Raw genomic sequence first — 17,651 nt, 5'->3', positions numbered from 1 at the left:
ACAGATTTCATTTAACATAATGTTCTCCAGTTCCATCCATCCTTCTGAAAAACGACAGAATTTTTTTTTCAGTTAAAATTTAATTTTCATTTTTATTTATTTTTTTTAACTTTTATTTAATGAATATAAATTTCCAAAGTACGGCTTATGGATTACAATGGCTTCCCCCCCATAACGTCCCTCCCACCCACAACCCTCCCCTTTCCCACTCCCTCTCCACTTCCATTCACATCAAGATTCATTTTCGATTCTCTTTATATACAGAAGATCAGTTTAGCATACATTAAGTAAAGATTTCAACAGTTTGCTCCCACACAGAAACATAAAGTGAAAAATAATAGATGATTTTTTAAATGATGAAATCAGATCAGAATATTGTCATGTTTAATCCCAGTGAGAGTCAAGTTGGGAACTGATAATTTCTTCTTTTTTTGTTTTTTTACAGAAGATCAGTTTAGTATACATTAAGTAAAGCTTTCAACAGTTTGCACCCCCATAGAAACACAAAGTGAAATATACTGTTTGAGTACTCGTTATAGCATTAAGTCTCAATGTACAGCACATTAAGGACAGAGATCCTACATGAGGAGTAAGTGCACAGTGACTCCTGTTGTTGACTTTACAAATTGACACTCCTGTTTATGGCATCAGTAATCTCCCTATGCTCCAGTCATGAGTTTCCAAGGCTATGGAAGCCCCTTGAGTTCTCCAACTCTTATCTTGTTTAGACAAGGTCATAGTCAAAGTGGAGGTTCTCTCCTCCCTTCAGAGAAAGGTACCTCCTTCTTTGAAGACCTGTTCTTTCCACTGGGATCTCACTCACAGAGATCTTTCATTTAGGTTTTTTTTTTTTTTTTTTTTTTGCCAGAGGGTCTTGGCTTTCCATGCCTGAAATACTCTCATGGGCTTTTCAGCCAGATCCGAATGCCTTTAGGGCTGATTCTGAGGCCAGAGTGCTGTTTAGGACATCCGCCATTCTATGAGTCTGCTGAGTATCTCCCTTCCCATGTTGGATCACTCTCCCCTTTATTTATTCTATCGGTTAGTATTAGCAGGTACTAGACTTGTTTATGTGCTCCCTTTGACTCTTAGTCCTTTCATTATGATCAATTGTGAACTGAAATTGATCACTTGGAATAGTAAGATGGCATTGGTACATGCCACCTTGATGGGATTGAATTGGAGTCCCCTGGTATGTTTCTAACTCTACCATTTGGGGCAAGTCAGCCTGAGCATGTCCCAAATTGTACATCTCTTCCCTCTCTTATTCCCACTCTTATGTTTAACAGGGATCACATTTCAGTTAATTTTCAACACTTAAGAATAACTGTGTATGAATTACAGAATTAAACCAGTCATATTAAGTAGAACAGACAAAAAAAACTACTAAGAGGGATAATGAATTAAGTTGTTCATTAACAGTCAGGGCTATGCTGATCAAGTCACCGTTTCCCATAGTGTCCATTTCACTTCAGGAGGTTTCCTTTTTGGTGTTCAGTCAGTTGTCACCGATCAGGGAGAACATATGGTATTTGTCCCTTTGGGACTGGCTTATTTCACTCAGCATGATGTGTTCCAGATTCCTCCATTTTGTTGCAAATGACTGGATTTCGTTGTTTCTTACTGCGGTATAGTATTCTAAAGAGTACATATCCCATAATTTCTTTATCCAGTCTACCGTTGATGGGCATTTAAGTTGGTTCCAGGTCTTGGCTATTGTGAATTGAGCTGCAATAAACATTAGGGTGCAGACCGCTTTTTTGTTTGCCAATTTAAATTCCTTTGGATAAATTCCAAGGAGTGGGATGGCTGGGTCGAACGGTAGGGTTATATTCAGGTTTCTGAGGAATCTCCAGACTGACTTCCACAGTGGCTTGACCAGTTTGCATTCCCACCAACAGTGGGTTAGTGTCCCTTTTTCCCCACATCCTCGCCAGCATCTGTTGTTGGTAGATTTCTGCATGTGAGCCATTCTAACCGGGGTGAGGTGAAACCTCATTGTGGTTTTGATTTGCATTTCCCTGATTGCTAGTGACCTTGAACATTTTTTCATGTGCCTGTTGGCCATTTGGATTTCCTCTTTTGAAAAATGTCTATTGAGGTCCTTGGCCCATCTCTTAAGTGGGTTGTTGGTTTTGTTTTTGTGGAGTTTCTTGATCTCTTTGTAGATTCTGGTTATTAACCCTTTATCTGGTGCATAGTTTGCAAATATTTTTTCCCATTCTGTCGGTTGTCTCTTCACTCTCCTGACTGTTTCTTTTGCAGTACAGAAACTTCTCAATTTGATGCAATCCCAATAGTTGATTTTGGCTTTGACTGCCTGTGCCTCCCAGGTCTTTTCCAGAAATTCTTTGCCTGTGCCAATATCTTGAAGGGTTTCTCCAATGTTCTCTAATAACTTGATGGTGTCAGGTCGTAGATTTAGGTCTTTAATCCATGTTGAGTGGATTTTTGTGTAAGGTGTAAGGTAGGGGTCTTGCTTCATGTTTCTGCACGTGGAAATCCAGTTTTCCCAGCACCATTTATTGAATAGACTGTCCTTGCTCCAGGAATTGGTTTTAGATCCTTGATCAAATATAAGTTGGCTGTAGATGTTTGGGTTTATTTCTGGTGTTTCAATTCTACGACAGAATTTTGATCTTCTTAGACGTAACACCTTTTCTTTATCCATTCATGGATACCTAGGTTGATGGACACTTAGGTTGATTTCATATGTTGACTATTGTGAATAGCGCTGCAGTAAACATGCAAGTGTGGGTATATTTGTAAACTATCTGTTTCATGTGGACTGGCACCTCTTCTATGAGAGATGTGACAAGAAAAAACATAAACTCCTGAAGAATTCTCGCAAATCTTTGGGAAGGCAGTCTTCACAAGTCTTGGAGAAGGCACAGGATCTTCCAAAAGCCAGGAAGGACGTGCAGTTCAATCTGCCGCAAATAGTAAGGGACAGAATCATCTCAGTTGACTTCTACATTTCAAAACATGAAGAGTTTACTTACAGAATTTAGTAAGTATATTATAGGCTCATGCGTAGAAATATTTGTAATGGGAATGAATAGGAAATTTATCAAAGTTGGTGTACAAGTAAATAGACATAAGGAAAAAGTTAAAAAACTGAGAGAAAGGGTGGATTTGAAACAGAATAGGAGCCATTTGAGCCATTGTTAGTCATGGAAATGTCAGGAAAGAGTGGGAGAGTCTCTTCCTGTGAGAAGTTTCAAGACTTGGATGTTCTTCTGGGGCGGTCCTCCGTCCGGAGTGCCTTCTCTTGGGTCAGGGTCAGCTGGGAGCTTGCTGAATGTCTGAGCTCAGTGTTAATCCCGAGACGAGCCGCTCTAGCACATTCACATCGAGACTCTAGGGCACTGGAGATCCTGCCGTTCCATCACGCTCTGAAACTGCAGACCACGGACCCCACGGATCCCACAGATGACCTCCCGACCTTGATGTGTGGGTATGTGTGGGGGCGGGGTACCCAAACCCTGAACTGGGTCCTAGGGCATCAGGCATTAGAACTCATCCGCTGGCCCAGGGTGCTGTGTGCTGGAGTGAACTGCTGATGTCTTAGGGTTTCTGAGTGAAGGCACTATATTGGACACAGAGACTCTAAATTCCTTTAAGTCCTACATTCCCTTAAGCCATATTCAGACTAATCATCTCACTTTTATGAGATGATTTTGTTTGAAGTTTGGGATTCTTTTTTTTTTTAATTGAAGTTTGGGATTCTTAACTACTAACTCAGATTATTTCATTTTTCACACTATTTTACTTCCAAATAGTATTCTTATAATTTACGTCATATTTGAAGTGCTCTTAGACAGCTTCTCAATTCATTCAACACATTTTTTACTCAGCCTCCATTATGTGCCAGACACTGGGAAACAATGTGAAAGACAGCCAAGATGCCTGTCCTCATAAAATTCAAGCGTCAGTAGAGGCGGCAGGGAATAGCTAATAGATAATTAAATGAAGAGACTTCCAGTAGAAGAAGGCAATTAGAAGTTTATTTTGGTGCAAAAATGTTTTGAAATCCAGGCAGTTTTTCTTAATACGTATTTCGCACTGACTTGCTGAAGAGTCCTTATCTACCGTCATGTCAGAAAGGGGTAAGAAGAAAAATCAGGCACATTAGGGTAAAGACTGATGGTGGAGGACTATGATTTGAGACTTGCTGGTTAGCCAAGGTCCCTGACAGGGTGACTGAATTTTGAAATAACTATCTATGTATGTATCCAATTATTTATTAGCAAATGTTTACTTTCAGGTTTTAGTGATTTCTTTCAGAGTACTTTCAGTATTATTATAACATGTGTATTTTATTTGTTTGCCTTTTTAACATAGATGCACTATTATAAAAGTATATGTGATACCCACTTTTCCTAAAAACCACATTTTAATGATTTTTTAGGTTTTAAACTCTTTTTGAGACTCTTCAAATGGTGGTATCATATTCCTTAACTATTTCCATATTCTTGGATAGTTAGATTATTTCTCATTTCTTGCTATGATAGAGAACACGGGGATGAAAAATGTTGGAAACATTTCTTAGAAGATTTGAAGAAGTGCAATGCACATACTTAAAAAACTACTTAAAAGTAAAAGTTTAAAATCTATGCACAATAAAACATTTAAGGGAAACGCCTTTCCACAACCAAATAAATACTCAATATTACCTGTCTGCATATTTATATAGAAGCATATAGGTATATATTTGGATATATAGATATTCTCATACACCTAATATACTTATCTGTGTACCATATGTCTGTCTGCTTAGCTATTATCTATCTCCTCTTTTATCTGTCTGTACCAACATATAATCTATTTTGACCCGTTATTTAAAATAAATAAGCTTGCCTGTGACACTTGAATATTTAAGCTTTAATGATTTCAATATCCTCTAAATTATTTAAAAGCTTGGGTATGTCAGCCCACATCTAATTTTTTGCTCACATTTTGTTAAGGAACTGTCTCTCCCAAAGTGGTTCTCTTCTTTGCTATTTCTAACATTGCCATGTCAAATAAATATGAGGCTTGTAGCTGATTCTTTTCTCAGTAACAACGCTCATGCGACACTGAACACAAAGAGAATAGCTGACGCATCAGACGCATCGCCTGAAGCTGCCATGGCGCGGGCCGGAGCGCTGCAGAGCCACAGCTTGTCAGGGGAGGCTACGGTCTGCAATGGAGGCCGTTGCATGTTCTCCCAGTGAACGAACATCGCTGCCAGGGCCAGCTCTTGCAGGGACATATTCCATTCGCATGCGGAATGTATTTGACAATATCATGGTTAACAGAGGCTTCTCGTTAACGGAGGCCCTGGTCTTAGCAAAGTCTGTCCCAGGACTAATATGTGGGTCACACTCAGAATAGCAGCTTCCTATTTTAATGAACTTAACCTGTAAAAAATGTATGCCTGGTTTTTATACCCATTTAGTAATTTTTCTTCCTGCTTTAGGATTACAGCTTGAAAATTTTCCAGCTTATAGAAAAATTCCAAGAATTGTATAGTGAATACCTGTATATCACCTTAATTCACTGATTGTTTGATTTTGCCACATTTGCTTCTCTCTCTATGTATATGAGTGAATACCCACACACATGTCGTATGTGTGCATACACCTGTATCATATATGTAAGCCCACATATACTTAATACATACACATATATATTTTTAAAGATTTTATTTATTTATTTGAAAGAGTTACAGACAGTGAGAGAGAGACACAGAGAGAGAGGTCTTCCATCCGCTGGTTCACTCCCCAATTGGCCGCAACAGCCGGAGCTGGACTGATCTGAAGCCATGAGCCAGGTGCTTCTTCCTGGTCTCCCACACGGGTGCAGAGGCCCAAGGACCTGGGCCATCTTCTACTGCTTTCTCAGGCCATAGCAGAGAGCTGGATTGGAAGTGGAGCAGCCGGGACTAGAACCAGCGCCCATATGGGACGCCGGCACCGTAGGCGGAGGATTAACCTACTGCCTCACAGCACTGGCCCCTATACACATATATTTTTAAATGAACTATTTGTGAGTATGTAGTGGACAACATGACCCTTCACCAGGGCTAGAATTAGAGTGAGACAAAAATTTTAGTGGGTGACAAAAAAACTCAATGAGGTAAAAACTTTAGTGAATTTTTTTTTTTGATGGGTGGCGGGGGGAGAGGAGAGCAGTGTCTGTTCATTGGTACACTCTCAAACTGCTCACAACAGCTGGGACTGGGCAGGACTGAAACTGGGAGTTGGGAACTCAATCCACATCTCCCGTGTGAGTGGCAGGAACCCAATTACTTGAGACTCACTTCCGACTCCCAGGGTCTGCATTGGTGGGAAGCTGAAGTCAGGAGCCAGAGCCAGGCACTCAGATACAGGAAGTAGGCATCTTAACTGATGTCTTAACTGCTAGGCCAAACACCTGTCCCTAGTGTAATGTTTAAAAAAATCAATGCTGGGGCCGCCATTGTGGCACAGTGGGTTAAGCCACATCCCACATCAAAGTACCGGTTCGAGTCCCGGCTGCTCTATTTCCAGTTCAGCTCCCTGCTAATGTGCCTGGGAAAGCAACAGAAGATGGCCCAAGTGTTTGGCCTCCTGCCACCCAGGAGACATAGATGGAGTTCCTGGCTCCTGACTTCTGCCTGGCCCAGCCCTGGCTGGTGTGGGCATGTGGAGAGTGAACCTGTGGTTGGAAGAACTCTCTGCCTCTCTCTGTCTCTCTGTATCTCTCTGTCTCTCTGTCTCTGTCATTCTGCCTTTCAAATAAATAAAATAAATCATATTTTAAAAAGTTAATATTAAGGCAAAAAGCCCAAGTGTGGGGAGCAACTCGGACTAGACTAAGTTACTGGAATTAAGACTTATTCTATGCATCTGCTCTCCCACAATATGGCGCTGGGAGAGGAGGCAACAGCTTCTACCCAGCTGCCTCTCACCAACTTGACAAGCTGCAGGACCTGCTCCTGATTGGAGGAGAGCAGCGTACTCGGCATGTGGGCAGCCGAGTTGGGATTGGCGGAGGAGGACTATAAAGGAGGAGAGAGACGGCATGCACCAGGAACATCTAAGGGGAACACCTGTGCAGCCCCCGAGAGAGCCGGCCGGCGGTGTGCCGCTCCCCTGCGGAAGTGGGGAATGTGGCCAGGGGGAACTGCCCTTCCACGGAGGTGGAAGGGATAGTAGCCAACCCGGGAAGAACCAGCAGCAAACCTGGGGAGGGCTGAGCAGACAGAAAGAACAGCGCAGGGTCCTGTGTTGCTCCTCCACGAAGAGGGGGAGCGACATAATGGTGCCGTGACTCGGATATGAAGCCTAGGCAGGGTTCAGTGTCGTTCCTCCACGAAGAGGGGGAGCGACATAATGGTGCCGTGACTCGGATAGGAAGCCTAGGCAGGGTTTAGTGTCGTTCCTCCATGAAGAGGGGGAGCGACATAATGGTGCCGTGACTCGGATAGGAAACCTAGGACGGATAGGAAACTTAGGAGGGAAGAAACGGGAAGAAATGGGAAAATATCGGAGAGAGAGACTAGCAAACAGCCTAGGGAAAAGCCGGACGAAGGGGGTGCCGGAAAAAGCTATTGAAAGCCTAGGCATAGACTTGGATACGGACTACGGGGGGAAGCTGGGAGAAATCTCTAAGGTCGAAAGCGAAAGTGAAAGCTAGAACAAACAGACTCGGATGCGGACTGTGGGGAGAGGCCAGGAGAAATGAGGGAGGAGTATTGTTGGAGGAAAGCTTGGGGAAATATACCGGGTAGAGAAAAATGTTAGGGAAATTGAAGCCGCGGGGGGCAGGCTGAGGCAGAAACGAAAGCCACTTTGGGATTCTCAAGTTAGCCCGGGAATAGGGGGCGAAAAGTTGAAACCAGAAGCGGAAACGTAAGCCAGATTGGGATCCGTCTGATTAGCCCGGGGAGCAAAGGACGGGAAGCCAAATCGTGGGGCGGAGACGTGAGCTGGGTTGAATTCGCCAGGTTAGCCCGGGGAACTTGGATTGAATGCTAGTGGCGGAGACGCAAGCTACGCTGTGTGACTCGCGGAAGCCGCCGCGTGCAGAGAGAGCACGGGGCGTGAATAGATAGGGAACGCGAGGCCGTGGTGCGGACGCAAAGGGGCGTGGAGACCGCGGAGTGTGCGCGCAAAGCCGAGCCGCGCAGATGGGAGAAGCGCGGGCTGAAGCGGCTCAGAGCCGGGAAGCCGCCGAGAAGCAGCCTCGGGGCGGGTGCCGGGAAGCCGCAGGGATAAGAGAAACAGAAGTTTAGAAGTAAAATGAGAGAAATAGGAATGCTGGTAGATAGAAGTAAAATGGGAGAGATAGGAATGCCCGGAGATAGAGAAATGGAGAAAAATAAGGCCTCCCTCAACATGGCAATGAGAAGGCTTGGATTCAGTCTGCCTGATTAGTAAGGCGGTAAGCACCAGCAGGCAGCTCGACCAGAGTATGAGCTGCAGGTCACCGAAGATAGGCACGAATCAACATCAATAAGTCTCCCCACAATACGGCAATGAGAAGGCTTGGATTCGGTTTGCTTGTTAGGGCTTGTAAGCACCTGCAGGCAGTTCTAGCAGAGTAGAGCATGCGCTGCAGGGCACCGAACACAGGCACGCATCAGCGCCTAAAAACCTCCTCACAACATGGCGAAGAGAGGACCCGGATTCGGTTTGCCTGATTGATAGGACTTGTAAGCACCTGTGGGCAACTCTAGCAAGCAGAGCAGAGTGTGTGCCGCGGGGCACCGAAGACAGGCGCGTATCAACGCCAAAAATAAAAAGAAAGGGGGATCTGTGGGGAGCAACTCGGACTAGACTAAGTTACTGGAATTAAGACTTATTCTATGCATCTGCTCTCCCACAATATGGCGCTGGGAGAGGAGGCAACAGCTTCTACCCAGCTGCCTCTCACCAACTTGACAAGCTGCAGGACCTGCTCCTGATTGGAGGAGAGCAGCGTACTCGGCGTGTGGGCAGCCGAGTTGGGATTGGCGGAGGAGGACTATAAAGGAGGAGAGAGACGGCATGCACCAGGAACATCTAAGGGGAACACCTGTGCAGCCCCCGAGAGAGCCGGCCGGCGGTGTGCCGCTCCCCTGCGGAAGTGGGGAATGTGGCCAGGGGGAACTGCCCTTCCACGGAGGTGGAAGGGATAGTAGCCAACCCGGGAAGAACCAGCAGCAAACCCGGGGAGGGCCGAGCAGACAGAAAGAACAGCGCAGGGTCCTGTGTTGCTCCTCCACGAAGAGGGGGAGCGACACCCAAGATAGCCAAAATATCAAAATTTTTGATAAAGACATGCTGTTGCTTTCTAAAAAAATGTACATTAAGCCATTTATATAAAATTCAAAAATATACAAAAACTATTACATTTAATGATGCACACATATATTGTGAAACTATAACAACTAGCAAGAGGATGACAAACAAAATTTGGAGTAACAATTACTGGAGGGGAGGACATACAGAGGACTTTAAAATGTAGGTCTTGGTCTATTTCTTAAGCTGGCTGATGGTGTCTACTTCAGCTGATCTTCTTTAAAATCATCAATTTCTTCATCTGCTCCTATTTGGCCACTAACTGTTCCCTTGTGGGTTCTGGTGATCGATCAGCAATAAATCAGGAGGGTGCCAAATGGATTATCTAAAAGCAATTGGTATGGTACAAAGTCCTTATCAGCAAAGGCCTCACTAATTTTCTTAACTATGCCCACGGCTCCATCACCTTGCTAAATGCTGTATGAACACCATGAAGGTAATCTAGATTTTCTCCTGTAGTAATCAGAAATGGAGACCCATGCTGAGCACTGCCATTGTTCACCATGGACACAGTGCTTTTCTTCTTGTGTTTAATTCTTGCCACCTTTTCCTCCTCAAAAAAGCTTGCTTGATCATCATACAGTTGACCAAAAACAGACTCTCTTCCACGACCAGTGCCTGTAAGATCACCAGTCTATATGGTAAAATCCCTCTGTACATTGTGAATAAGGCAATAATCATAATATTTTATTTTGCAAAACTTCAAGAAATTCAAGCAGGCTGTTGGAGAAGCTTGAATAGTAGGTTTCAGCTGTGTTTCTTGTGTGCACTTCTGGGCTTTCGCGTGGCTGCTCCTTGGTGCAGAGGTGGATGACACCATCACCCAGGGTGCTCTCCAGTGGAACTGCCAACGCACCAGCTCCTCGCTTGTTTGTTTTACAACCTGCATTACTGTGCAATGAGAAGAGTGTTTCCAACCAGCCCACGGTTCCGGGACACGTGGCAGTTGTTTTTTCTTTTTAATTTATTTGACAGGTAGAGTCATAGACAGTGAGAGAGACAGAGAGAAAGATCTTCCTTTTCCGTTGGTTCACCCCTCAAGTGGCTGCCACGGTCGGAGCTACACCGATCCGATGCCAGGAGCCAGGTGCTTCCTCCTGGTCTCCCATGGGGTGCAGGGCCCAAGCACTTGGGCCATCCTCCACTGCACTCCCGGGCCACAGCAGAGAGCTGGACTGGAAGAGGAGCAACTGGGACTAGAACCCGGTGCCCCAACCAGGACTAGAACCTGGGGTGCTGGCGCTGCAGGCAGAGGATTAGTCTAGTGAGCTGCGGTGCCGGCCCAGCAGTTGGGTTTATGAGGAATAACCATGGTGTGTGAACAGATTGGGCCACGTGGGTTTTATATATACTGGTTTTCTAACTGTAGAACTTGCATTAACTTTTTCAATTTGGTGCAAAATGTGTTTATATTCCACTGAACACTTCTTGGTGTGGGAAGTCAGACATGACTGCATCACCACTATCCAATATATATCCAGATTTGTTTCCACAGTTGTGCCATTGAAGTCTTTCCTCTCTTGTTCCATCATTCAGGATCCAATCATAGGTCGTGCATTGGATTTTGTTATCAACTCTGTTATCTTTTAATCTAGAAAGCTTTCCCTCCTGGGGCTGACGCTGTGGCGTAGTGGATAAAGCCAGAGCCTGGCCGGCGCCTCGGCTCACTAGGCTAATCCTCCACCTAGCGGCGCCGGCACACCGGGTTCTAGTCCCGGTCGAGGCGCCGGATTCTGTCCCGGTTGCCCCTCTTCCAGGCCAGCTCTCTGCTGTGGCCAGGGAGTGCAGTGGAGGATGGCCCAAGTGCTTGGGCCCTGCACCCCATGGGAGACCAGGAGAAGCACCTGGCTCCTGGCTTTGGATCAGCGCGTGGTGCGCCAGCCATGGTGGCCATTGGAGGGTGAACCAACGGCAAAGGAAGACCTTTCTCTCTCTTTCTCTCTTTCACTGTCCACTCTGCGTGTCAAAAAAAAAAAAAAAAAAAAAAGCCAGAGCCTGCAGTGCCAGCATCCTGTATGGGCGCTGGTTCCAGTTCCAGCTGCTCCACTTCTGATCCAGCTCTCTGCTACGGCCTAGGAAAGCAGTAGAAGATGGCCCAGGGCCTTGGGCCCCTGCAACCATGTGGAAAGACCCGCAAGAAGCTCCTGGCTCCTGGCTTCGGATCGGCACAGCTCCAGCCGTTGCGGCCATCTGTGGAGTGAACCAATGGAAGGAAGACCGCTCTCTCTGTCTCTACCTATCTCTCTGTAACTCTTTCAAATAAATAAAATAAAATCCTTAAAAAAGATTTAATTATTCAAAAGGCAGAGTTACAGAAAGGTAGGGTGTGAGAGAATTTTCCATCCTCTGGTTCACTCTCCAGATGGCCGAAACAGCCAGAGCTGGGTGGGCCGATCTGAAGCCAGGAGCCAGGAGCTTCTTCCAGGTCTCCCACGTGTGTACAGGGGCCCAAGCACTTGGGCCATCTTCCACTGCTTTCCCAGGCCACAGCAGAGAGCTGGATGGGAAGAGGAGCAGCCGGGACTTGAATCGCCTTTACCCACTATGCCATAGTGCTGTTCCCTCATGTGTACTTTTTTATGATATGCATTTTCCGTTAAATTTTTAAAGACTCCTCATATGCACATATTTCAAAAACCTTTTGCACCGAACAAACTTCTTTTTAATGCCATTTTTCATGAACTTGTTGGAGCGCTCTCGTGCTGCTCGACAGAGTAGGGATGAGTGACTGCTCTCTAAAGCAGCAATGTCAGCGAGCTCAGCACGCAGAGGCGGTTACACAACAGCCAAAGCACATAGGCTTTTTGCCTGAGAAGCTGAGATTCCAGATTCTCACAGAGGCTGCGCACCTTTCAGATGTTAAGGCTTTTCTGTTAGAAAAATTGCCGGCTGGAATAGTAAGAGCTTTCAGCTCCTAGGCTCTCTTTGATGGCTTGAAAAGTGACTGGAGGTTTCCCAAGGCCTCAGGAGGAAAGCGTCTGATAACCCATGGGTAAGGTGTACCTGGGACATCTAACTGAGGGCTGAGGAGAGGCTCCACTCGTGAGAATGCTGCACATGGCAAGACATGGCTGTGGCCTTCCCACCTGCTGCAAGCAATCATTTTCTTTTCGTACCTAACCTGGGCCAAGTTCACTGAATAGCCAGACACGTGCAACGATGCTCACAAGGGCTGATTAGACATTGGTATAATTGCTCTCTCTCTCTCACGGGTCTTGCTAAGCCACCCCATTTCTCCATAATCACAGTCCACATGGTCCAGTTTTATCCTCCTAGTCACTAGTGTATAGATTCCCTCCCAGGTAAGAGGGTAACCACCTGGACATCATTATTGTAATACTGGCAGTCACATTTGAATGTGGAAAGAAAAAAAATCTCAGCTTGAAATTTAATTAAAAGAAAATAAAGAAGCTATACTACGGAGATTTTCCTGGGATAAAACGGTAATAGTTTCCAGCTTCCCCAGTGTGCTCCTCTGTTGAACTCCTTCTTACCTAGTCTATGTTGGAAGCAAATTTCTCAGTGTCTGCCAAACACAGGTTTATCGTTCTTCAACTCTTTCCTTTTGGAGTGGTGAGAAAACTGCACGGCCTTCTGCATTAATTCTGCAAAGATGGAGGGCAATTTGGCAGTGTTTATCCCAGTTTCAAATGAGCCACCTCTTTTTTTTTTTTTAACACCGAAGTTTGTGTTCAGAGAATGAATGATAGACTCACCTGCAGTTGTCAGAAAGAATACAGAGAAATCGCCCATATTGTTTGCTGGTTTTCCCCAGTGGTACCTTTTTGCAGAAGTATAGCACAATATCATAACTGGGACACCGACATTCATACAATCTACCGGTCTTAGGCACTCATTGGTTTGTGTGTCTACAGTTCTCTATGCTATATCACGTGTGTATGAGTATACTCTTGACTCAGCATTTCCACTCCTAGGAATCTCCCAAAAATTGCATATGTGCACAAAGCCATATGTACAAAAACATGGTCTTCAGTACTTTTGTAAGTACTAAAAGAAATGGTAACACAGTGCTTCCATTATTAGTGGAATAATCAAATACTTTGGCATATTATGGAATGCTAGGCAGCACTAACTAAAGAAACAGCAAAGCTATATGCACTGAAATGGAAAGCTCTCCCAGAGCATATCAGTGTAAAAAGCATAGAACCAAAGGTTACTGTAATTACATTTCATGGAAAATAGAGGGGGATAAGTGTGCATACGCATGTGCACACAAATGAATTTAAAATAAGAAAGCCTCTTCCAATCCTTAACGGTGGTTACCAAATGTTCCAACTGAGAACCCGTGAATTGAAAACCTTTGGCATTAAAATAACTCTGTGACCACTGCACAGCCAGACTGCGTTTGAGACTAACTCAGAGCCTTACCCCGCTGGCGTGAAACTCCTCCTCTGTCTGAAGAAGAGGAGCAATGGGAGTGGAGGGGGCCGTCCGCACGAAGCAGCACCCAGGGGTATGGGGAAACTGGGTTTATCTGAAAAGACAGATACAGAAAAAAAAATACTTTGTACCAGCAAGCTGATGACTACTTAACAACAACAACACAAAACAGTTTGAAAAAATAACAATAGAAAGAGAGGAGGTTTTTTCCACATCTCCTGCCACCCAGCAGCCCATGAATGCAATTGCAAGGCTTCATTATTTACTCAGAAGTTAATACCAAATATGTGGAGGAAGGGTGCAGGAGGACATCCAGTGAACTCCCTGCAGGTAACAGGAAGAAGACGAACGCCCGGTTCTGTAACATATAGACACATTTTCCCATAAGAAACTCCCAGCAAAATTGAAACCACATGTGCAGATGGCCAGGGTGTGCAGTGTGTGTTACTGTGCAAGCAGTCCAGCAGGGCTGCTGCAAAACCAGCTTTCTCAGCTCTTGGTGCTGGGCTTGTCTCAACAACAAGAAACCCCCACGTAACAAACGGATCCCGGGAGGGGGGTCAAGGTTGCAGCCTGAGAGCTGTTTCCTTCACACCCACCCAGCTCCCCTCGCTTTCCCCAAGTTACAAAGTGAGTTTCCTTCCTGATAAACTCCAAGGCTTTCTCAACGATTGGTCTCAGTATTGGAAAGGACGTGACATCAGCAAATTTGCAGACTTGGGGCTGGGGGGCTGCTGTGGGCTCTGGCTGGCGGCCAGCCGGCGAGGTGGAGTGTGTGCGTGCGTGGGCGTGCGTGCCTGTCTGCCTGACCACAGGTAGCGCTCCGAGTGCCATGCCGGAGAGCCTGAGCAGAACGTGTGCTGTTCGGCCAGCCACAGAACTGGGAGTTCCCGGGAACAGGGGGAACATGGAATTTGGACTTTACTGAGCAACTGGAGCGTGGACCTTGCTGGCCCGGGAAAGCACCATGGATGGCGAACAAGGGGGCAGGATCGGCAGCAAGCCCCCGGGGCTCGAAGGCTCTTCTGACACTAGGCTGCTTGCAAACCCATTGATGGGGGGTGAGTTGCTGGGGCCGGGAACCGGAGTGTGGGAGGTTGGCTGCTGTGCTTAGGAGAGAGGAAAGGAAAGGGCCGGGCGGTTTCAGTCGCTCTGTCCGAGGTGGGTCTGTGGGGAAGTGACTGGACAGACGGCTCTGGCCAGCTGCTACTGTCCCTTACACTGGTGTTCAAACGTGTACACCTCTCTACCTCTCTGTGCAGAGACACCTCTCTACCTCTCTGTGCAGAGCCCGTGGAGGACACGGATTTCGTTGTCACAGGTTTTTCTCCAGTAAACACTTCAGCTCCAGGGAATCATTCCTTCTGAGTCAAATGCAATTAGTTGCAGGTTTAAATTTACTTATAAATAGGAAAATTTTAAAGCCAAAACCTTCTTTGTGTGAAAAAGTCTTTCTTATTTGGTATTTAGGTGGGACTAGATTTATAAATGATGTTCAAATGCTGATTGAATCATTTTAAAAGGCTTTTTTTTTAAAGCCTTTGGAGAGATGTCTTAGAGGTATGATTCCCACCTGCTGTCGTTGTTAATGGATGGAGGCCCACACATAAAGACACTGTCACACTCATATGAGCATCCAGCAGGTGCCTGTTGGCTGGCTGGATTCCAAGAAATGGGTCTAGGCATTGAACAAGGCATGCTTATATTAAACACCTTGGTAGACAGCCCATAACATTTGTTGATCAGAGGGATAATAAAAAAGTTAGACCTTATTAATCTCCTACTGTACAGGTACTCAAAGGGAAAAAACCTGGAAGAAATAAAATAAGAAATGCCTTCCCTTTGACTGAGCCAACAAACTGGCTCATTTGTTCATTATTGAGCACAAATTTGGAAAGAAGAGCAGCATCAAAACTCATTTTTAAAAAAGAATTTGGTTAATATATTTTAAAAGCAGCAAACCAATTATTATGGAAAGAGTCAGTAATTTGGTTGATTCCTGCATGATTATTTTACTGTTAAGTATTTTACTTATTTTTTTTCCACATAAGAGGCACTAGCCACTTTTCACTGGGGTTTCTAAAGGTCCCGAGCCAACCCTGATTGGACGGGCTGGGTGGGTGATGTTGGATGGGTGTTACCCTCAAAAGGACGGCGTTTAGAAAGTGAGCACGTTGTTTGAGCTACCATGTAGAGTCTTAGGGAGTGCGGACAAGTCTGGAGGCATGCAGCTGGCTAGTGAAGCTTTAAAGGGCTTCAGGAGGCAGGGAATTGGGAGCTGTGCATTCTGGTGTGGACTTCGCAATAATGAGAGCTGTAAGTAAATCTGGTAGCCATGGGATACATTGTAATGGGGTTTTAGGAGAACCCACTGGTTCTCAAACTCCCCTGTGCCAAAGCATCACCTGGAAGGTTTGGTAAAATGCAGGCAATACAGCATCTGATGATGGATAAAGAAGGGGCGAGGCCTGAACTGTGCAGCCACAGCAAGCTCCCAGGGGCTGTTCGTGGCACTGGTTGGGGCCCACGTGTAAAGAACCACTGCACTAGTTGCAGTATGGAGCTTCCATTTGGATTAAACTTTGGAAATAACAGAGAAAGAGTGAGAATCTCTTGGGAAAGAGAAATGAGACTCTTGCTGCTTCATTAAATATTAGGGTTAAAGGAGGGAAGGCAGCCGAAATGGTAACGTTTGCAAGTCTAAATTAGCGTCAGCTAAGAGAGCTCCATAAGCAGATCGGGGAGACGTGTGTGAACGGGGAGTTTTGTTTCACACCTAGACGTGCCCGGGGTGGCTGCTCACCAGCCTGGTGCTGTGCTGAGGCTTGGGAGCGAGCACAGGTTGCAAGTTGCGAAACTCGGGCAAGAGAAACTGTCTGATGGCCAGGAGCCGAGAGCTAAGGACAGAGCTCCGGAACAGGCCTCCAGTCAAGGAAACAGGATCAGGAGTCGGACAGGGAAGCTGGAAGAAACTCCAGATGTTGTAATTCCACAGCGACTAAGGGAAGAGAAGCTTTGGAAGAAGTGCAAATCCCAAGGATAGAGGCCCAGGCACGTCTGCTGTCTCACCTTCTCACCGACTGGCAACTCCTAGTCATCTTCCACACCTAGTGCAGCCACTGCCCCCTCGAAGCTCTCCCGGACTTTTCTCCTCCCCATGCAAGTGGAGTCATTCGCTTCCTGCTTCGCAGGAGTCCTGCCTCTTGGGCAAAACCTCATTTATAGTTGGTTGTAATTGTTTAGACACCTGAAGTCTTGACCTTCATGAAGGATGGAATGTGGAGCACTCAGAATTCAGTTTCCAAGCGGCTGGGCGAGAAAGCCGGCGCAAGTGAAGCATGTCCCCTGGCACGAGGCCAGCTGCGAGGGCACACGGGGCCCAGGGGTGGTTCGTCGTAGGCAGCTTTGCCCTTCCCACCTCCACCTGCAGGGTGTCCTCCTCTGGAGAGTGGGAGGAAAGGTTATGAAGATGGGCAACTGGCTCTTTGTAGAGACTTAATACTTGACCCTCCTGTCCCAGGTGCAGGGAAAATATGTCTTTTTTCCTGCTAAAGGTACTGTATTAATGAGTTGAATTGTATCCTCCCTGTAGTTCTGAATGTGACCTTTATTTAGACAACAGAGTTCTTGCCCATGTGATTAGTTAAAACGAGGTTGTAACTGCAGGGAGATGGGTCCTTAATCTCACATGACTGGTGTCCTTCTGAGACAAGGAGAGGAGACCCACAGGGGAATGCTATGTGATGACAGATGCAGATATTGGTGTGAAGCTTCTACAAGCCAAGGAGCACCAAGAATCAATGGCCATTGCCAGAAGCTCCAATGGATGAAGAAGGTCATCCCTAGAGCCTTTGGGAGAGCCTGGTGCTCTGGCACTTTGCTTGCAGACTTCCATCAGCCCTCTGGCCTCTAGAACTGCGAGACGATAGCTTTCTGTTGTTG

The 17,651-nt window shown here is 45.9% G+C and overlaps 1 protein-coding gene and 1 pseudogene across 12 annotated transcripts in view; one reads left to right on the top strand and one right to left on the bottom strand.

Moving 5' to 3' along the window:
- Positions 1-9,366: 9,366 nt before the first annotated feature.
- LOC103351770 (peptidyl-prolyl cis-trans isomerase-like 4 pseudogene) lies at positions 9,367-10,322 on the bottom strand (annotated as a pseudogene).
- Positions 10,323-14,389: 4,067 nt separating this feature from the next.
- ASB9 (ankyrin repeat and SOCS box containing 9) overlaps positions 14,390-17,651 on the top strand; it is a 98,821-nt gene continuing 95,559 nt past the window's right edge. For 11 of the 12 annotated variants that reach the window (XM_089324796.1, XM_089324794.1, XM_089324795.1 and 8 more), the window contains exon 1: positions 14,390-14,770. In XM_089324796.1, coding sequence (XP_089180922.1) covers positions 14,677-14,770 — 94 coding nt within the window. In that variant the 5' untranslated portion in view covers positions 14,390-14,676. Of the gene's footprint in view, positions 14,771-15,891; positions 16,026-17,651 lie in introns of those variants that run through there. The other variant, XM_089324792.1, reaches the window with a different exon arrangement.

This window comes from Oryctolagus cuniculus, chromosome X, assembly GCF_051225735.1.
Source record: "Oryctolagus cuniculus isolate XC-2025 breed Fujian yellow rabbit chromosome X, ASM5122573v1, whole genome shotgun sequence".
NCBI lineage: Eukaryota > Metazoa > Chordata > Mammalia > Lagomorpha > Leporidae > Oryctolagus > Oryctolagus cuniculus.
Note: the sequence above shows the minus strand (reverse complement) of the source record. Positions and strands in the feature narration are given on the sequence as shown.